Here is a 21,846-nt window from a genome sequence, read left to right as displayed (position 1 = left end):
TTTTTTACTCCTACCTCTAAATTTGTTTAGTGAAAAGCTCAAATGAAACTTCTGTCCCTTTCTGAAAATAAATTTCAAAAAATGTAAACCAAACATCCCTGTTTAAACGCAGTTTGTGAAACGTGTGATTTCCTAACTGTGTGACATCTGGTCCCTTCCTGCTGCTGTGCACTGTGTGCCCTGATGCCCTACAAGCCAGCTTTGGATGAGCATTTTGTGAAATCTCAAGTGTTTGCAGTCAGGGATCCGGGGAGGCAAGGATGTGGTTAGCCCTTAGAGATCCAGTTGCAAGAGGCTGCACGAAACACAGTAGCCCTGTTGGACATGAAACATATTCAGAATTGCTGGTTGTGTGGGTAACTCCTAACACCTCTGCTCTCAGGCTGCTGGCATGTACCCATGGTATTTGTAGTATGTGTGTATTTGTAATATGTGTCTATTTGAGTTTCCTCCATTGGATTAGGAGTTGCTGTTGGTTACTTAAGTTGAAGAGGCCTTTTTTGCAATGACACAAGTGACAGTGCATGTGAAAAAAATAGCTTGATGATTTTAGGACCTGTGTTTTGGTGCAAGGATTTCCCAATGGTTGGGTGGCTGGACCTTGCGCAGACTTGCCTCCCTCGTTCCCTTTGGAGAGATTAAGAAATGTGTTGGGAAATCTGCCAGGTGCTGGGAGCTCTGCTGCTGGTACCACTGTGGGAGGGCAGGTTGCCCCTGGGACTGCTTGTTCTCCCTGCAGGGGAAGCAGATTTGGATTGCAGTGATTTGAATGTGCAGTGATTTGCAGGGGGCTGGTGCAATGTTGGGCTGTTGAGGGAAAGCCATGACAGTGAGTTTGAAGAAAGGCCTGATTTTCCAATGAATGTAGGTCCAGACTGGGCTATTTCACTCAAGCCAAGCCACAAACTTTAGAGGAAACCCAGATCTGACCGAAATTTCAGGTGTTTAAACTTGCTGTCATCCCTATCTTTGAGAAACCGTCTTTACTTTGCCAAAGTCTGTGGTTACTTGCTGTTCGTTTACCTCCCAGCTGAAAACAGCTTCAGTTAATTAACTGGAAGTAGAGCAGTCCATTCACTTTAGCGCTTGACAAGTGAGGAGCAAATGTCAGCGCAGCGATGTCTGCCGGTCAGAGCAAGGTACGGCACATACCTGCTTGCTTGCACTGATTTGCCTGGGGACACAGAGCTGTGATGTTTATCAACATCTAAGATTTCAGAGCTGTACTGAAAACCTCTCAGCGTGTAGCCATTTGAAGCTGTGCTAGTGATAAAGAGGCTGAGCAGTGAATAATAAATCTAGCATGAAGTGCCTTGGAGAGTGATATGAAGATAGAGAATCAAAAACTATTAAATCCTGAGGTGGGATAATTATTTTTAATGACTGTTTACTAGTCTGTGCTTGGAAAGTAAGGGGTTTTGAGATGGTGCAATGTGTGTTGCTAAACTGTCAGTTGCTGTGAAAAGGACTATGTTTGACCTAAATGGAAGCTGACAGATGAAGTTTTGCATGTTCAGGTAAGTAACTTCAAGACAAAAATGCATGAAAGAAGAAAACAATATTAAAATAAAGCATGTTTTGAAGGCAAGTTATCTGAGGAGGTTTGGAGACAGGAAATGTGCTTTATGTTAGCAAAAACCCTGATTTTTTGAAGCTTCCAGGCTGTGTTCTATACCAGTTAAAGTGATGAAATTCTTCCAAAGCCATCAGGATTACACCCTTCCACTAGCTTTAGGGACTGTGCCTTCCCATTGGAAGGCCATTCAGTCTTTCTTGATTTTAAATATAAATATGAATTTCTCATGAGGTTTCCTTCATTTCTTACTGTAGTATAGTAGTATAAATGTTTCTGTTGGCAGCATTTTTCTGAACTAAATGCCAGGCAGATTTCAGATGCAGTCCTACATACAAGGTTTTGTGCATTAAGCCAGGCAGAAGGCTTCTCCAGTAATCTCCAGGAATTCCTTTCTGGTGGTTGTTGCCCAATAACTGAAGCCTTGATTTTGCCTTTTTTTTTTTCCTGTGGGCTTTCTCTGATGGAAGGAGATTAATGTTCTCTAGTGATCCTTTTTCTGCCAGGATTAGGAGTTCAGTGTGAAGTCATCATGACAAGTGCAGTAATTCACAACAACAGTGAAACTTGTTTGGGTAAAACTTCAACTAGTGCTACTGTATTTTTGCTGCTTTGTCTTTTCCCAAGAGACAGAGAGTGTATTGTATCTGCTTGAGATCATCTTTGATCTGCAAATGCAAGTGCACTCTGTGGATGGCATTAAAGTTGGCTGCTTGTAGAGGCTTTTGCTTTCCATCTAAGTGGGAAACTAGACTAGAGTATGATTTGTTTCCTGTTTGTGATGGCCCTTACACTTGTTGTCATCTATTATTTGTGTGACAGCTTTCCTTTGTTAGAGGCCTTTACAGAAAATTGAGAAATGGGAGTTGTCCATTCACAGATGTCAAACTTCTGCACTGTTAGAAAACTACTGTAGGTGAGCCACTTATGGGACTCCTCACCAGAGGTCCATTTCTGAAACTACATGTCTGTCTTAGGAGAAGGGTATTTAAAAAAAGTATTTTTTCCAAGTATTTGAGAAGAACTTCTACTCTGTAGATCTGTATTGCTACTAAATGTCTTTAAGAAACTCATATAAAAATACTCGGTAATACTCCCTCCTACTGGCTTGCCAGACCCGAGTATTCAAACACTACGTAATAGCTGAGAAATACAAATAAATGTGTTTTTCTTCTGATCTTCTAGGAATGACTGTAAATCTTTGCTTTGCTCTTATGAGAGTTATGAACCTCTTACTTTTAAATATCTGTGCAGTTTTTAATCAGGAGCTGATATTCTTAGCAAGCCATGCAACTCCAGGAGCAGACTCACACTGTGGCACTGGCTGCTGCTGCTCCCTCCTTGTGTGCAGGCAGCACAAGCAATGTCTTGCCTCCTCTCTGCTTTTACCTCAACAGAGGCCATTGATAGCCATGATGCAAATTAATTTCCATTTGAATTTAATGCAGTGTAATGTCAGAAATGTGTACAGCTATGTTGTCCCCAGAACCTGGGTCACCCCTATGAATGAGGCTCCTTAAGGTTTATGTTCCCCAGCATTTACCTGTTTCTACACCCAGTGAGTGCCTCCTTAGTTGTGATAATGAGTAACAATTGTTAGTATATTGTCAGAGGCCGTCACCAGGCAGTAATTTTGTCATATGGGTGTGCTGGTTAATTTAAACTGTAGAGCTTTTTGCCTGACCTTGCAATATTGCAGGGATGCAGTTGTTTGGGAGTTTTTTCCTGTTAATGTGCAGAACAGCTTGTTAGAATAGATTGGGATTTACAGTGAATTGGAATAATGCCTGTTTTGAAAGGTCCTGTGCACCCCTTATGTGCTGGAGAAAAACTCTATTTAAAAACTCTGCAGTTTTTAGTCGTTATTTCAAAGATGTTGTGAATATTTTCTGTATCTTTCCTCTGTCTGAAAAATAACACTAACAGTCTCCTCAGGGCTTCTTCACATCCTAAGTACAACCAAGCCTCTGATTAGTCCCACAGGGAGACAGAATCAAATGCCATACGATATTTTACACTTAGGATGCTGTGCGTACCAAGAGCTGGAAGGAGACAGGAAAAGGGGGAGTTAACAGTTCATAACCATTTATGGAGCAGGCACAGCCCTCCTTGGACCCAGTTCAGCAGAGTCTGAGTGCCTCAGCTCAGGAGCTTTATCTAGCCAGTAATTGCTGCAGCACGCTGGTGCTCTCATGCACGCATGTGGGCAAGGGGGGAGCGCGATACACGGTGGCAGAAGCCCTGTGCTGGCATCCACACCCAGGGGTGAATTAAATGCACACACGCCTCCCGGGAAGCACCATGGCTGGGTTCTACGGGTGCCTGAAAAGTAAAAAGTAAGTGCCATGCTGAGCCCTCCCCTCCACCTTTCCAAAGTGAGCTGAGTCTAGTGGGTACTTTGAAATTCTCTTTTTGTTGTATTGCAGCTGCAGCATTGAACAAAGTGGTTATGCTTTGGGACTGAAGTACCAGCCTGAGCACAAAAGTGCAAAAAATCAGTCCTGGCTAAAATATTTGTTTGGTGAAAATTGGTCATGGATTTTTTCTTTCAGAGGTATGAACATGAAATATTGAAAAAGGAATTAAGTACCTTTTCCTGTTTAATTACAGCAAGAGGGAAAATGCCCTCTTCCCTAGTGATTAGCTATATCATTTATATATTAACACATAAAAAAGAGAAATACAGAAATTCACATTGGCTTTTAAAAAATGTTCAGCTAGAAGTCTGGCAGTAAATGCTCTTTAAGAACTTGATGAGCTCAGTTTTTCTGTAAGCAATCTGAGGCTTGCTTCTGTAATTGCTCCCTGTTGAGAGATTTGGTTGTATTTAAAAGAATTATTTCTTTATCGCTTCACTGACATGTTCTGTTGGAGTAGACTATGAAGGGAAAAGAGAATGAGAGAATGCATGTTAGTGTTTGTACTTTAAACCACCATGAAGATGCATTCTGTTTTTCCTTTGACATTCTCCCTGCTAAGGAATGGAACAAAATTTCTTGCTGCCAAACCTGAGGAGAGGTTTGATCGTGTTTTGCACCAGCAGACTGCAGAGGGCTCTATTCTTGCACTCGGTGAGGGATTAGAGACAGGGAACATGCACAGTGGAAGGCAAGTGAAGTTGTGTCTTGAGGGTTAAGATGGGAATGCTGATAGGTAAATGTGTGAGTAAGTCCTGGATGGCAGAGGGTGGAATATAGTTCAAAAGTGGAGGTGCAGAGTGACTATTTTTCCCCTCTCCTAGAGGTTGTATCCCTCACACCTAGAATTTGTCTCACATTACTCTGGTGGAAATGTGCATTTTCAAAGGCACACAACTCCTACTGGATTTCAGTTAGCATTTCCATCCCATATTCACCTTTTTCCTCCTTTGAAATTTGTAACAGGGAATTAATATTTGGCATAGAAGTTTGCTTTAGATAAAGGGAGAGTATGCCATCAGAACTTGCAAAAGGGCTATGAGTGAGTCCTGATGAAGGTAGGTGGATTGGCACTTGAATTGACAAAAAGAAGTCATTTTACATTATTTTATTTTTTCCCCCAAATCCTTCAGCATCTAATGCACTTAAATTTGAAATTCAGAGACAGACTATAAAGGCTGAACAGATGAAGCTTTTTTACATGAGACATACCATCTCTTCTTTCCTGGTCAATCTCCATCTGACTTGTGTGGAACAGGGGTTTTTTTCTTCAACAGATTCTTCTTTCTTGATATTCTTCAGTTAGGTCTCTACACTTGATATATACACAGGTTATACCTCTCAGCCTGTTATTTCAGCCCTGTGATGTGTTCCCAGGTGAATTAGTGCAACTACTAATCCTTTGCAGTCTTCACAAATTTTATATGCTGCTTTGGCTGTGGTTACTGGCAGTTAAAATGAGTTCAAGACACCAGTTGCAGTAATAGTGATGTTTTTAGTCCAAGATGAATTTTCAATGAAATTTGTTTGGTGTTTAACATTAAGTATTTGTCCTTCTGGACAAATTTGTCATTGGAACAACTTCCCCAAATTCTCATGTGGTCATTTGACCTGTAGGAGTTAATTTGCTTTCTGAATGAAAGCTCTTTTGGAATGAAATTACTTTAATGCTTTAAGCAATTGGCTTAGATACCAGTAGGAATTTGGCCAAAGTGACTTAGAGCTCAGTGCCTGCCATGAAACCTGCCATGGACACTGGGAAAGGGTTCCTTCCAGGGTTTTGAGCTGCTAAGTCCAGCTAAAGCACCTGGAGTGTTTTAAAAGCTGCTTTAGGTAGTGCTCTCCTGTGCTACTTTCCCATTTACTCCACTCCCCCACATTTTACAAGAAGAAACAAAGGTTCTGCCTTGGTATGCTGTAATAATGTGTGGCTGAATCTGATCTTTGTACACATACTCTTGTCCCTGCACTTTGTTAATGTCCTCTTATGAAATTAAAAAAAAAGAACTCAGAGCCTAATCCAGGTAATTCTTCATCACAGTCCCAATCTTGTCTGCTATTTCACTGCAATAAAACTTCTAGATTACTTTCATATTTCTCTTTAACCAGCATATGCAACCTGAATAATCTTGAATTGTTCTGCTAGGTTTATAGCTCATCATCCTTGTTGCAGAGTTCTGTTTTTGTCTTCTTCCAAGTATGGTGCCAGAAAAAAAATACTATACCTGGACAGATAGGATAAAGTTTCCTAAAGCCTGTAGAGGAATCTTTTCATATGCTCCTCAGTTTTTTTGACTAGCCAAGTATGTTGTTATAAGCTGAAAATGTGGTTGCTTGAATAGTAAGGTTCACTGATGGTCATCGCAAACTGCCAATTTCCAAAGACAAATACAGTGTGTTAGAAGCTATATAAAATATTTGGCTGAAGGCTTTGTGTGCCAGCTCAGACTGGTTTCTATAGCAGACTATAAGAAAATGTATTTAACTGTATTTAATGTGGTCACACAGGATTTCATGGTGCCTTTCACAAACAATCCCAGAATTATGGACCTTTCAGCTTGAATTGTCTTCTGCTTTGCCAAGCTTTGCACTTCCAGTGGGGTATTGTGTTCTTTTCCTATATTCCATAATTGTCAAGAAATGCTGATGTGCACTTTCATCCTGCAAAGAAGTTCAGGATTTGGGTAAAGCAAGTTGATCAAGGAATACATCAGTAGAATTTTCTATATATTTCTAGATTGTTTGAGATGAAAGCAATTGCCAATGTAAAATGATGTTATGGCCCTGAAATTGAGTAAAATATGTTTTCTGGGTTAGGTGCTGTTGCTGTATTTTGTGTTGTTGCCTATTCAGATAAGTGTCAGGAAGAGATTGTGGTGATTGCTGGGCTTATTCCAAAGCTGGTACAGTGCTGTCCACCTGATGGATAAGCTGTCTGTTCTGCCCCTTGCACCTTCACCTCAGCCTTCTTGTTGGAGAGGCTCATAGAGGACAGTGGAAATCCCAAAAATCCCTTTGTGCTTGGGGCTAGTCATACTTTTTACAGCTTTTACATGTCTGTGTGGTCCTTCGAGCCTTTGGCTCCCCATCCACAGCAAGCAGCTGCTGTTTTAGCTTGGACGGTGACAAGTGGATTGGAAGTGGTTTAAAGCTCCACCAGCTGCTACTGAAGTAGCAACTTGACATGTGGGGGACAGGGCAGTTTGAGCCTGTTGGCTCTTCTCTGTCAGCAGCTCATTCAATTCCTGTGGCCTCTCTCCGTTTCTGGAGGCATGTAATTGCCACAGGGGCTGAGGAGCTGTGTTGCTGACTGACTGCAGTCAAAGAGCATGCTTTGCTCTTTGGCATGGTTTTAGACATGAAGCATCTCGCCAAGGCTCCAGGGCTGTTTAAAGTGAGACACTGAGTTCCCTGGCCATCCCTGCCTGTGGCATCCCCCAGCGTCATCTCGGCTCAGCCATGGTCCATGGGATCAGTGCTGCTGGCAGCTGTCAGAAGGCTGTGCAGCTTTGGAATCAGTGCAGGCTTTCTGGGAGCTGTGGCAGAGCCACTGGTCCTGTGGTGATCTGGGGTTCTGTCTGTGTGGCTGATGCATTCAGGAGAGGTGAAATGCTACCCATAAACACTAAAAATATGTCTGCTTACATGTCTTTTTATTGTACATCACTTTAGCATATTATCTCCCAACAAGAGCAAGAATCATTCATTAACAGCTTTTCAGTGTTGGGGGTTTTTTGAAATGAAAATATCTGAGTACGATAGGTGGTTTCTGCCGAGCAAAGTTCACTTGTGCAGAGATAATCCTTGGATCCACACAGGGGTGACAACATTGAGTTTCAAGAAACAGCTTTTATGGAAAGTGGAGAGCTCCCCCCGCTAGGGCCAAGTCAGAGAGTGTGAGCTGATGTGAAAAGACTCCTCAGGTGTTGTGAGTCTCTTGGAGGAATCTTTCAGTACACAACCTCTGAGCATGTTCCTGTATTGGGCAATTATACAGTGTTTGGACATTTGTGAGCATTTTGTCTTCAGCCCACAGGAGTCATTCAGTGCTCTGTCTGGTATTAAATGTATGGAGGTTTAAATCCTGTTTTCTTATTCAAGAATAGCAGAGAGGGTGAACAGAAGCAGTCAGGAGGTGTCAGAGCCATGACACTGCAGGCAATTGGGCACAGTTAGTACGATGGTGCTATATTATTAACAAAAAAATCAACTATTTCTCTTTGTGTTTCATTTTTTTTGACTCATCTTTGTGCAAGAAGTTCGGTTCTGGCTTAATACACCAGTGAGTCACTCCCATCTCCTCATTCTGTTCATGCTTGTCTCTGGATGGTGTTTGTTTTAGCAGGCACAGTGGTACAGTGTGTTTGCTGGCTGTAGGCAGAGGAATTCCAAGCAGGCCTGTTTATTTGGTTTCAGTAGAACAGCCCTTTTGCTATCACCAAGGTTCTGAGTATTTGACAGATATGCTGTCAAATGGACCTCTAATGCTGCTTGTCCTACATCACTTGCAGTAGAGCAGAAGCTTGGGTTGGGACAATCTGCTGAATGTAATTCTCACTCTTCGGCATCATTTGACCATCAGGTTTTTTGTCTACATTATTTTTCCAGACTGAGCCATGGAAACATCTTGTCATAATTTTTCCATGTGTTCTCTTCTAAGACAGAAACTTCTGCTGCTCCAAGTATCTAGGTTTGTACCCCTAGAGCCAACTGGAGAGTTTAATTTGTCATTTCATCCTTGTGCAGAGGTCTACAAAGTTTGAGGCTTTCACATCTGCTGTGATGTGAACGCCTAGAATTGGATGTAGAAGCTGAAATCTGATGATATATAGGACAAAAATGCAGTGGGTTCAAGTTGTACTTCCGGTAGATAACCTACCTGAGCTGGTGTAGGGCAGCTAGAGCTGCTTACCAGCCAGATTTGAGAAAATCTGAGATAAGTCTGTCCATGGCGAAACAGGAAAAAAACCTGAGGTAATTCCAAGGTTGATTCTCTTCCACCCCTCAGATTTCTCCTGCTGTAAGAAAACAAGTTGAGCACAAGGTGTTCTACACTAATGTGCTTCAAGCTTACAGCTCTGCATTATATCTGTTATAGTCTCAAGGTTGGTAAAACTATTATGGATTAAGTAGTTTTAAATATTATTTTGAATACAGAAAAGACTATCTGCAAATTCTCTTATTTTATTTTGTTTATCTTGCTGTTATTTTATTCATAATTATTTGTTTCAATATAGCAGGTGGCCTCCCACTCCATTGTGAGAGTCACTGTATAAAAAAAGAAAAAAAAAACCCCAGCCAGTTGATATCCTGATTTTTCTTGCAGATGCTGAGCTGTCACTGTTCATCGCTGTGCTAATAGTCAGGGTTGTGCCAGCAGCCCAAGGTTTGCAACACAATGTGTGTGAAAAGGGCGTGACCTGGGCCACACACATCATGATTCACTTTAACTGTATTGTTATACTTGTGTGTACTGCTGCATTTGGGTAAGTGTACAGGTGCTAAGACATTCTGTGGTCTGTTCTATCCCATCTCCATGCTGTAGCATGTAGGTATCTTTGTGACTGTTGTGCTTTAACCCCAGCAATTAAACCCTACAACAGCCACTCACTCACTCTCCCCTGGTGGGATTGGAGAGAGAATCTGAGAGTAAAAGTGAGAAAACTTGTCGGTTGAGATCAAGACAATTTAATAAGTAAAGAAAAGGTCATGCACACAAGCAAAGCAAAACAAGGAATTGATTCCTCACTTCTCAAGGGCAGGCAGGTGTTTCGCATCCCCAGAACAGCAGGGCTCCATCACATCATGGTGACAGGAAGACAAACACCATCCCTCCAAATGTCCCCTCTTCCTCCTTCTCCTCCAGATTTATACGCTGAGCATGAGGCCATATGGTCTGGGATATTCCTTGGGTCAGTTGGGATCAGCTGTCCTGGCTGTGTCCCCTCCCAGCTCCTTGTGCACCCCCAGCCTCCTCACAGGTGGGGTGGGTGAGGAACAGCAAAGGTTCTGGGTAAGACCTGTTTAGTGATAAAGGAAGCATCTCTGAGTTATCAGCACTGTTTCCAGCACAAATCCAAACCACAGCTCTATACCAGCTGCTATGATGAAAATTAACTCTACTTCAGCCCAGACCAGGGTGCTCTTAAAGGGAATTGTAGCACTCGGTCAGAGCAGGGAAACTTGGCTGTGCAGAAAAAGCTGCCTTATCTTGTTTTCTAACCATCCATCCAGAGTGAAGGTGGCATTCCAGCTTCAAAATTTTGTGGTGGTTGTTCCTTTTGGCCTCTGAGATTCAAGGATCTGGTGTTAATTAGTGAACTAAATGTTTGACTTACATTCATGATAAATTCATTTATCCTTATTCATTCTCAGAAATACGTAAGTGTGCTCTTCTGCTGGGGCTTCCAGATATCACCCATCTAACAACACAGTTCTGATCCACACAGTACTTGTGATGCAAATGAGATGTATTTGAGTGCTCTAGCTCAGATTTAGGATGGAGACATTGTGGTAACCATCAAGCTATCTATGTACATGGGAAAATACAGACCTGACAGAGGTGCAGAGGAATTGTTTGCTGGTTCACTCTAGCAAACTATTTTCCATCATTTCAGTTTAGTGAAAATAATGTTTCAAAAGCTTAAATTAAAAAAATGCAAACTGTCTTATTGCTTCCTTTCTTGCAGCCTTGGCCTGTGAAAACCTTACAGAGAATGTCTGTCCCCATCTGATTCCCTCCCCCATGTGCCTGCTTGTCTTTACCCCATCTTGCAGTCCTTGTTTTCTTTGGTGTCACACTCCTGTTTTTTTCTGCTGTCATGTACTGTCTCTGCTCCCTGATGCTACTGTACCACTGCCTTAAAACACAGTTGAATTCAGCTTGATACTCCATTGGTGTGAAACACCATTAGTTCAGATAATCTTATTTTAGATTATCCTGTTTTAGAGAGGTATTTGTGTCTGGAATCCTGGGAAGTAGGATCCCTTTTTAGTAGTTGCTCATACTAGAGCAAAAGGTCAATAGTTGCCCTTGGGACAGAAATGGCTCAGGAACTGCTCTGAGCGCATGGATGATCTCCCTTGTCTCCAGCAGTTCTGCATGTGCTTCAAGACCAATTGTACTTCAGGAGCTGCCTAACTCGAGGCTCTGGAGAGAGCAGCTGGGAGACCAGAGCAGGGACAGCAGGAGGTTTTCTTTAGAACAGAAGAAGGGAGGGAGACCATCAAACTTCTCACACAGGTGCAGAAGAGTTCCTCTGCAAGCATGGAGGCTGCCTCTGGCCTTCCTTGATCAGAAGTCAAAATGGGCTCTGAATTGCAGAAATGCCCCCAGGCAGTGGGAGCTCAGGGTTAGCCAGCCAGACACAGTGTGTTTCAACATAGGAATGAGCTGGCCTTGTTTTTATTTGTTGTGTGTACAGGCAGTAGATACTGACACAAATAGGTTTTGGGACTTCACATGAAGAGGGATTTCCCGAGCTTCCTGCCAAAGGCAGCTTCTGAGACCACAAAGCCTGTGTTTTATTTGCTCCTTTATAGCCAAAAGATGGCTGACTGGTTTTCTGATGTTTTGATCTTCAGAGTGAAAATTTGTAACACAGTTCATCCCAGAATTTTCTGTTTGCCTCCCCTTTTTTTTTCAGTGCACTTCGAATTCTTGGCCATTAAATGTCTTTATTATCTCTTGTCCTGAGAAGTTCATCTATTTGAAGATTTTTTTTCCCCATCTTTAAGCTACTCTTTAACCAAAAATTGAGGGATAAGTGACTGTTTTGGGAAAACCTTTAAAAAGAGAAAGCTTTAGACATAGCCTAAAGTTCCATGTTTCAGTTCTGGTGTTCAGTTCTCTATTGTTGCAGCCTCATTTCTCCTGCAATAGTCAGATAGCTTAATTCGGTAAAAATGCCTCCAGACTCTTTTCTTTCAGGCCCAGGATGTAAAGATTCTTCCCATTTTCTGAGAATAGCATCTTGGAAATCACTGTGACTCAAATACAGGGGCATGGCAGATATGCAGATTACTCTTGTGAAATTTTATGCAGTTTTTTGTTATTTACTTTCTGTGTGGTTGTAGCACTTGTGTCAGTCCATACGGTTCCAGCATGCTGGTCTCCTGTAGCAGAGGTGATACTTAACTCTTCCATAGGGCTCATTAAGCTTTCCAGGAGTTCAGTGTGACCATTGTGATTCCACACAAAAGGTGAAGAAACTCATGGCTGAGTGATAAATAACTTGGCTCTTGTTAGACATACAGTAATTTGCTCTGCAATTCAATGATAGAGCCAGGAAAACCAATGAATCAACCCAAGTCCCAGCCCAATAGTCTCCGTCTGCTGGAATACGTTTAAAGGACAAGCTCTGTTTCACAGGTTTTTCTGTCTAAACTACTATTTGTCACCTTCAGAGTCTGCAGATATTGGCAATTTCCTTGAAGTTTTCTCAGGCCCACAGTCTTTCAAGCCCCTGTAGAGCATGTTGAAGCCAGCTGATGGCAAACCTCTTTCCTTTGCCACCTTTTGCTGAGCCCTACAAAGCAGCCCATAGACTCCCAGGGCTCTGCGCACTACAGGTCAGATCCCAGTCATCTAACTTTATGCTTGAAGGCTCCAGGCGAGACAAAATTAATTAGGAATTTGGAGAGGGGGTAAGAAGCACATACACAAGATAAAAAACACTGGCTAAATATGCCCACCACCAGATTTGGGATGGAAGATTACACTTGTTGAATTTGCCACTTGGAGAGGCAGAGACAGTAAGCTTGACTTTTATTCCCATACTTGACTCTCTGACATCTTGACTCTGCTGGCATGAGGCATGTTTGCTGTTCAGTGATAGTGGCTTGACATTTCCTGTTGCTTTGCCTTGAAACCATTTCCAAAGACAGTAATGCACACTGGGAGTAGTTCCCTAACTGGCAGAGGCAGCCTTTGGTTACATCCCTGTTGATTTTTAAATGCATGTTCCCCCTCCTCCACAACTATTTCAAAAACTTCATGTCAAGTGGATCTGAGAGTGTCTCCTACTGCAGGCAACTGGTTCCTTTAGTGTGGTTGCTGGAAGACTTTGCTACTTCTTTTTCTTTTTAGGAAGAGTGGGAGAAGATCCTCATTCCAGCTGTTTTCTGAAATTTTGAAAAAGTGAAGAAAAAGAATTACTACATGGGAAAAGCTTTCTCCTATGCTAATACCAAATGGTGGAATTTAACTGGGTCATTTAATGTCCATTACTTTAAAATGGAGACAGCCTCGGGCCAAAATCTTGCTGTGGCTTAGATCATGACTATGTTAGAGCCAGTCTTGATTAAGGCAAAGTTCTGTCACATTTCTCTGGATTAATACTGACCTGAAAATGCACTGCAAAATCTCTGTGATAAATTATTATTAGGGATGGGCTATCAAGAACCATTTTCCTTGGCTTTTGGCAAACAGGTAGATATTTGCTCTATTGTCTGAGCTGATAGAAACTTGCAGCAGAACTCTTGCACAGACAGCAGCTACCCAAGGTCATGCTAATAAGCACAGCAGAGTAATTAGGTGCATGAGGACGGCTTGAAGTGGCACCATACCAAGTTAATCTGTCTGGTGTGGGTGCCAACTGTTGCAAAGCTCTGGTAGCTGATAACTTCAGTTTGGCCTCCTGAGCTGAGTACAAACCCACAGCTGCCCTGCTGCTGGTACCTGCCTCAGGTTTAAGGTAACAGGTTTATATGCTACAGTCCAGTCCCCACATGCAGGGACACAGTTCTGTAGTGCTAAATCAACAAATGGCAGGAGTGCAGGGAGGGAGGGGGGGAGTCTGTGGAGATGGGGCAGCAGTGCAGGGGACAGAGGCATTGACTCTCTCCGTTCCTGGGCTGGTAACAGGGTGCTTATGAATTTTTCCCATTTACCCTTCCCCCTTCTTATCCTCTTGGCTTCTCACACAATTACAGACTGAGTCTGTGTGACTGTATGAAAGGCATTTCCTCCTCTTACTTTTTTTTTTTAAAGTTGGCTTCAGCCCACCAGCTGCTTTCCATTAGTTTTACACACACACTCACTAGGAGGGCAGGACATAATGCTTCAGGCACTGTTGAACAACAGAAATCCTTCAGAATTGCTGTCAGGCAGAGGCTTCTCAAAGTAGATTGTAGCTAGCAAGAGTTCAGCACATTGGGACCTGTCTTCTGGTGAGTCTTCATGGAGGAGCCAAGGTGTGTCCACAGAGGGGGGTCAGGGGTGTTGTCTGAATGCAAAGTGTGAGAGATGTGAATAGATCTCTCCATGTGAATGGTTGTTTGCTCTGGATATCTTGTTAAGGTTAGAAGCTGAATGTTGTCTGTTGCTATGGGGGTTTATGACTGCCTGCTTAATTGGGGGAGAATACTTTATTGATATTAAGTGTTATTTAGATGCTTATCCAGATGTCCTGGTGGGTACTACTGCTGTATATATTATTTGTGATCCTTGGAGAAGGACCTTAAACTTTGTTGAACTATCTCTCCTTCAGTGAAAATTACAAGATCAATATTCATTAACTTTATAAACTCTTCCCCTCACCATCACCAGTGGAGAAAGTAGCAAGAATCCTGGTGTAAACTGCTGTTTGTGCTATTCTTTTATAACTGCATAAAACAGTCATGGGAGGGACCACATGGGAGGGACCCCATGGGAGATACCAGCTAGGGGCTGGCAAAAAACCCTGGGAGTTTCATCCTAGAAACACTACGCTGTAGAAGAGCACAACGGGATCAGCTCTACAAGGTCAGATCCTGGTTCCCGCTGTCATTTTGCATTGTTTCAACAAAGCTTTTTGTGGAATCCCACACTGTTCAGCATATTCTGTGACCATGGCCCTTGAAGTGCAGGTCACTCATCTCATGGAGAGCAAAGGGAGCTTTGGTTGCTGAGTTTCTGATATGCTCAAGGGATGTGAAAATTGAATAGAGGTCTTGCTGGCTTTGCTATTGTTGTATGATTGACTCTCAAATCCTGTTCCATGGAGTTGTGGAAGGTAAACTTCACTTAGCTGTCATTGGATTAATGAGTTCATTGATAGCTTGTTGGATTCCCAAAGAGGAAAGCCATCACCCATATTTTGTCAGAACGAAGTCCTCTAATGTGCTTTAATAAGAGAGAAGAAAATTTAACCTCTCAGTCACCTTTTGCTGCCGAATGTAATCTGAATATTAAACCATCCTGCATTCCGTGTTATTTTGAACGTTGGTTTTCAGGAGAAATAGAGGGGCGTTCTCTGAGGTCCTGCAATAGCTTGAAGTGTGTTCTGTGAGAGGCTGGCTTCAGGGTGGTGACCTAGAGGACCAGATGAGGTCCACAGGATCCATTTTCCTGTGCTGATGCATCTTGCTGTGAAAAGTGTGTGTCCTGAAATCTGGAGCATAAGCTTGATTTCAAATAATTTTTGTAGCATGGAGGAAATTGGTCTTTAAAATCGCCAGGCAAAAATTTCACCTCTTTCTCTTGGCTGCTTGCCATTGTCTGTCTTCTATAGGCTATGAAGATGCTAACTGAATTCAGTGCCTCACATTCTTGAGGCTTTATTTCCTCAAGCATTTATTTGATAAGAAAGAGGCTGTTCAGGGTTCAGCATCTCCTTTGATCTCTGTCATAAGGCCTTCTGGAATGCTTGTGCAGAACCATGACTCTGAAGCTGAAGAAACACTAAAGGGAGGGTAGGACCTTGCTTGCTGCACAGTTTTCCAAGTCTTCTGCTCCACTGGAGAGACAGCAAGGAGGCTGTGTCCCTTTTCTGAGGCTGAGCAGAAATGGTTTGTCTTGGACCTTTGTTAAATGCAGGAAACTTGAGTCCTGTACAATGTTAACTTCCCAGGAGTCCTTAAATGTACAAACCAAGCAGTGAAAGGGAATTGCATTTTATTCATTTAGCATTCTCCCACCCCTCTACCCCCCATGTACATATTAAGTCGTGTTCAGCTGGGCAAAGCGAATGGTCAGAACACCATCCTGGAACTTTATTTCTTTTGGAAACACAGCATTTCTTGGAACACAAGCCCTATGAAGAACGGCTGAGGGAGCTGGGGTTGTTTAGCCTGGAGAAAAGGAGACTCAGAGGTAACCTTATCGCTCTCTACAACTTCCCAAAAGGAGGTTGTAGACAGGAGGGGGTTGGTCTCTTCCACCAGGCAGCAACTGACAGAACAAGAGGACACTGTCTCAAGTTGTGTCAAGGAAGGTATAGGTTGGATATTAGAAAAAAGTTTTTCACGGAAAGAAGAATAAAGTACTGGAATGGTCTGCCCAGGGAGGTGGTAGAGTCACCACCTCTGGATGTGTTTAAAAAAAGACTGGACATGGCACTTGGTGCCATAGTCTAGTTGAGGTGTTAGGGCATGCGTTGGACTCGATGATCTTGGAGGTCTCTTCCAACCTTGTTATTCTGTGATTCTGTGTGTGATTTGCCCTATCACTGCCCTCCCATACAGCACTCCAAATATTTGTCCAGTTGCCTCAGTTTGTAAAGGGGAGACAAGGACATTTCTCCTGTTCCTGCAGATTTCTTTTTACTTTTCAGACTCATTAGTTCCTGTAATGAGTCGAAGAGCTCCAAGTGAATGCAACCCAGTAAGGTTATCAATGGAAATTTTGTATGGGATAATGGAGAGCCTAGGTCTGAAACATAAAACCAAGTGAGGATAGTGGTGACTGCTAACTAAGTTCCATTGTCTGTTTTGAAGGTAAAGCAAACCCTGCAACTTTGTAGGAGTTTTATTGCTTTGAAGTACACCCTAGCAATGCAAACAGGGTCTAATAATGTCATTTTTATTTTTGTGATTGCATCTGCATAGGAAGTCACTCTTTGCGAGTAATTAATTAATTCATAGTTGTGGTAATCCAGCCCATCACCCTGTGCAGGGAGAGGCAAACACTGTGCTTTTGGTAAACTTTCATTCTTTTCCACGGCCCTACATAGGAGTTGGTGCAGTGGACTTACTGGCCATGGCTGAGTCTGGCTTTTGAGGGGTCTGGCAGAGATTCAACATCTTTTTTTCCCTGTACCTCTGCAGCAGGAGGTCTGTGCATATGCAGGGATTGCAAATACTGTTTGAGAGAGGATTAAGAGCATACTAGAAAGCTGTAGACTGGGGAAATGTGCCCACTGTTACACTTCTAGTGAGATGCAAACAGTAGCTGTGACTTGGCAGCTGTCCTGTCTTGGCTGGCCATGTCTGTCCCTGCTCCCACACTGAGAAGTCTTCCTGCATCCTTCTGCGAGCATCTTCTCCCAGGTGTCCTGTAGCATCTCAAGAGTATCAGAAATACTGCTCTAAAAGGCCATTTATTTAACCTGATATTTTTATCACTGAAAATCAATACACAGACAGTATTTGTTTAAAACTTTGTGTCTAATGGTGTAATGCTCTGGGAGAGCTCACAGAGTGTTAGTGCAGCTGATTGAACTGGATGTACATGGTATTGATACATCCTGACACTGTGGCTGTCTGCTGTTATTAAGGCCTGGAAGTGGTGAAGGTCTGGAGGTTCGATTGGTTAATGCCTGTGCACTCACATGTATTTGTATTGATGAGGTTTTGTCCTCTTTTTCTCCATTACACTGACCCCCAGGCTAGAGTGTGTTGCTCAGATCATTTGCTAACTGTTCTCTGTAAAGTACAACTCACTGCCACCAGAATTTGAAGTCTAAATGCCATCTAATTGCTAACTCTCCTCCAGGTATGTCATCAGGTTTTTAATGATGGAACTTCCACTTTGCTGGTGGAATATATACGTTGTATATTATATGGGTTTTTTTCCCTGTAATTCAACTACTTGCTAACTCAAAGCTTGAGAAAATCTGTGATGTTCAGTTCACTGGAAAAAGATGATACTGTGTTGAGGTATACAAAGGCTCCAAACCATTAGGTCCTAAGTGGGGCACCCTTGTAATTGATACTTGAGCTCCAAGTGCCCCAGAGAACTCGGCTATAAAATTGAGTTAATGCTGGAGCTGATTTGACTGTGAAGAAACTGCCTCAGAGCTGAACTGCTTTGCAGTTGTAGTTCTACTTGTAAAAAAGATATACCAATTGGAAATATATGCTTGCAGTTATAATAAACACTGCAGTCAAAATATCTTCAAAGGCTAGAAGGATTCAGAGTGAGCAGCTGAGATGATTGAGGGATTAAAATAAACGTTGAACTGGTGCAAACAAAGCTAGATCTGAAAGCATCAATTTTCTCTTGCTTTGGTTTAATTGAAGGTGGGTAAAGCAGAAGTTAGAGGTCTAAATGAGCCAAATGCCAGGTCCACTCACATTCTGTGAAAATAAACTCAAGTCTGGAGACTTGTCAGTTTGTCCTTGTAAATTTGTTGAATGCCTTCTCAATATTTTATTTCAAATGCATTTTGAAATTAGATTTTTCCCTCAAAAATCTAATGCAGTATGCGTGGTGCATAAAGTTGAGAGGAAAAATTGGAACCAAATTTCTTTTTAATATAAAGAAATAATCTATAAGAAAGTCTACTGACAACTACTTTAAAGAAAGTACGCAGAAAATGTGAACTTTTTCATAGATAATTGATGAGACGTGGGGAAAAATGGATAGAAGTTGATTGGTTATATCATCCAGAAGGAAACTTAGAAATCTTATTTTTTTATTGCTTGTCAATATTCTCTGACAATTGTCTCAAGAACAAGTTTGTGTATCTCAGTTAGGAAAGGTGTAATCAGTCCTGGTTGTTGCAATGACCTTTTAATTGATTTTTAACAAGTTGAAGTGAGATTATTTGGAACTACATTGTGTTAATGCTCTCCTGTGCCTAGTGCTCCCAGGGGATCTGTTTGTTTGCACTTTGCTTCTCTTTTATACCTCCCCCATTCCTCCCCACAGTTCAGCAGCTTGGCAGTTTACATGTCTATGTGGCCAGTGCAGGGAATGCTTACTCCATGGCCTCTTTTTTCACTGGAGCCCTGCCTGTTTTACCTCCATGAGCTGCTCCTTTCTTTTTTCTGACAGACACCTCTGCCTCTGTGTTTGTGCACCTTATCTTTAAGGCTATCTGAGGATGTGGGCACATAGAAAGGTCCCAGTGGTTTTGGGCATGACAGATTTTAGAGTATGTAGGTGATACAGAAGAAATGGAAGAGTTTAGTGATTGGCCAAGTTAATATAGAATCATATTCTTGTTTGCTGTTGAGATACTTGACTTGGTTGTATTGTTACACTGCTTAGAGGTGGAAAATTGTTAGATGTGATCTATGCAGAAAAGGAAGCAGGATTTGGTTGTAAAGATTTCTTACTCTGAGTCCTGACAGTTTATGGGAACCTCTAATTATATAAAAGTATCCCTGAAGTATCTTCCATAATGAAGGATAGTATTTATGAGCTGCCCTGCTAAGCTGTCGCGTTTCCATTGTTGCTTGACATTTGTACTGTAACTCTTGTGGTCTGCTGCTTCATTCCTTTGTCTGTGACAGACACCCATTTAGGAATCTTGGAAAATACAAAGTGGAGCCAGTTAACATTGAATGATCTTAAAACTAGGCTGATCTTTTGTTTTCAGCGGGGAGGAAGATGATGCCATCAGCTAATTTGGTTGATCAATAGTCCTGCTGGCGATAAGGTTTCAGAGCTTGTGGTTAAAAGCTGATTGCACTGGATCCAAAATAAATTTGATCTATTGGTTTCCACAAATGTAGCATAGCCCAGAATGATGTTTCAGTGCTGATGCTTAACTGGTTTTAATAATGCTGACAGACTAGACTGGTGCCTGCTGTGAGGACACTGTGTAATGCATGAACCCTGGCCAGCTGAGCACTTACTTATATTTTTTACAGTAGCATGGAGCTGTCACTCTCTAGCAAAGGTTCATTATTCTAAGACTGGGAAGCATTACAGTGTTTGCTGAGCAAGTGTAATGACATCTTTCCTGAAAGCAAACTTTGATTCTGGTATCCTAAAAAGGGAGAGGGACTGGAAACGATTAGACTGGATTGTTAGTTGTGGCTGGAGAAATAAGTGTTACTGGAAAACAAAAAGTTCTGTGGCCAAAGTGCAAAAAAGTGTGCAAGCCATGTTTGTGATAACCATACAGGCATGCAGTTTCAGAAAGGCTTCAGCTGTGTTTGTTCTTCATGGTGGGTGGGACCATATTCTGCTGGGGAGATGGACTAAAACTTAACTGATGCTTTATTCTCTATTTCAGTGACTATATAATGGCTACGGGACCCACAGAGGTCACACAGTCACCTGAAACTGGAGACACAGTCGAAGAGTGCACAGGTAAGCAGTTTTTCTCTGAATGTAAAGCTCATAGTGGAGTATGTAGTGACTTGTTCTGCAGTGTTGTTTTTTTGGGGCTCCTTTTGTAGTGTAAAGAAAATTCCGTGTGTCTTTGTCAGCTGTCAGTATTACGGAAAAAATGTTTTAATGTGCAATACTGGAGCAACATAGCCTGTTGGAGGGGTGTTAGAGCTTGAAGGGCTGATTTTTGTGCCTGTGTTGATAGATCCTGCAGGGGTGGGAGGTGAGCCTGTTAACAAGCCTCTGTATGTGAGAGCTGTGTCGGTACCCCCAGCAGCCTCTTTATTTCTCTGCTTCTGGCCACAGGCAGCCATTTGTTACTTATTCTTTAATCTGCTGGCATGGTCTGATGCAAACAGTGTGAGGGGATGGAATAATAGGCAAGAAAGGAAAATAGCTTACTTATGCTAGAGACTTGTCTACATTAAAGGATATCCCCTTTGCCAGTTTGAATATGAGCAATAGCATGATGTCTGAAGCATCTCTGGAGAAGTGGCTGTCACACCATCTGATTTTTCTCTCTTTTCTTTGGCTAATGTTTTGCAATCATCTTAAATGTTTGTGTTTCAAAGGTCATCTTGCTTTATCCTTTAGAAATAGATTTGCCACTATCAAAATATTGTTGGAAGAGATAAGCAAATGGCAAAGAGACTGTTAGTTGAACTCTGCTTGGCAGATGGATAGAGGTAAAGAAAGTGTAGTGATAGATGCTCAGCAGTGTCTGGTTTCTTAGCTTTATAATCTAGTTTGTCCCACAGTCTAGTGCTATCCTGGCAAATTGGTAAACTTGTGTGAAGCCCATGCATGAAAATTTTGTACTCGGGTTCACTAGAAGATTCAGAAAAGAGATCAAATTCTGACCCAGGTGATAGGAAAAGCAGGAGATGGCTCATGATGTAAAGTGTCGGCTCTAAATCCACCAGGAATATTTCTGAACCTGAATGAACGTAATTTTAAATAGTTAAAGGCTGCTGCGCTGTTGCAGAGGTGTTCAGGAGACACTTGGCTGGACCTGGATGAAGCCATTTTAGAATCTTCTGTTTACTTCCAATGTAATGGAGGATTGCCTCACCTCTCCCTCTTCGTAACTGGCTCATGATGTAAAGGCTCTAGGAGGCTAAAATCCCCATCCTTCACAGTCCAGTCAATTAGACTGATTTCTTAAGGTTTGCCTTATTGTCTGTAGTACAAGGCTTCCAGTGCATGCTGCTCCTTCTTGATGGCAGGAACCAGATCGCTGTCTAAAAATTGTTAGCACCCAGTGTTAGTGGTACTGAATTCCATTATTTTATTGCCTGTCTGCCAATATCTGGTATTTTTTATGAAGCTAGAATCATGACATTGTCTGAGAATCTTGTCTATGGGTTGGGATTTTTTTTCAGATATTTTTAATGTTGAAATTGTCTAGTCCTTGGATTTGAGGGAAAAAAAGATAGAAAGTATGTCCTGGCTGCATCTTAGGAAGTCAGAGACCATAGAAGATCCCCAAATGAATGGTTTAGTTTAAATATGATCATTGACCACCCAAATTAGATGTTCCCTATGCTTTTTACAGTTTCAATTTTTGCACTGGAGGAAGTATCCTTTTCTTT

At 42.0% G+C, this 21,846-nt stretch overlaps 1 protein-coding gene across 8 annotated transcripts in view; it reads left to right on the top strand.

The window, feature by feature from the left end:
- Positions 1 to 21,846, top strand: part of KIAA1210 (KIAA1210 ortholog) — a 53,682-nt gene that overhangs the window by 10,086 nt on the left and 21,750 nt on the right. Inside the window, exons 1-2 of one of the 8 annotated variants that reach the window (XM_017743108.1) lie at positions 3,730 to 3,909; positions 20,157 to 20,233. In XM_017743108.1, the coding sequence (XP_017598597.1) occupies positions 3,848 to 3,909; positions 20,157 to 20,233 (139 nt within the window). In that variant the 5' untranslated portion in view covers positions 3,730 to 3,847. The other 7 variants (XM_017743105.1, XM_017743106.1, XM_017743111.1 and 4 more) reach the window with 7 other exon arrangements.

Source organism: Corvus brachyrhynchos, unplaced genomic scaffold (assembly GCF_000691975.1).
Source record: "Corvus brachyrhynchos isolate BGI_N302 unplaced genomic scaffold, ASM69197v1 scaffold398, whole genome shotgun sequence".
NCBI lineage: Eukaryota > Metazoa > Chordata > Aves > Passeriformes > Corvidae > Corvus > Corvus brachyrhynchos.
Note: the sequence above shows the minus strand (reverse complement) of the source record. Positions and strands in the feature narration are given on the sequence as shown.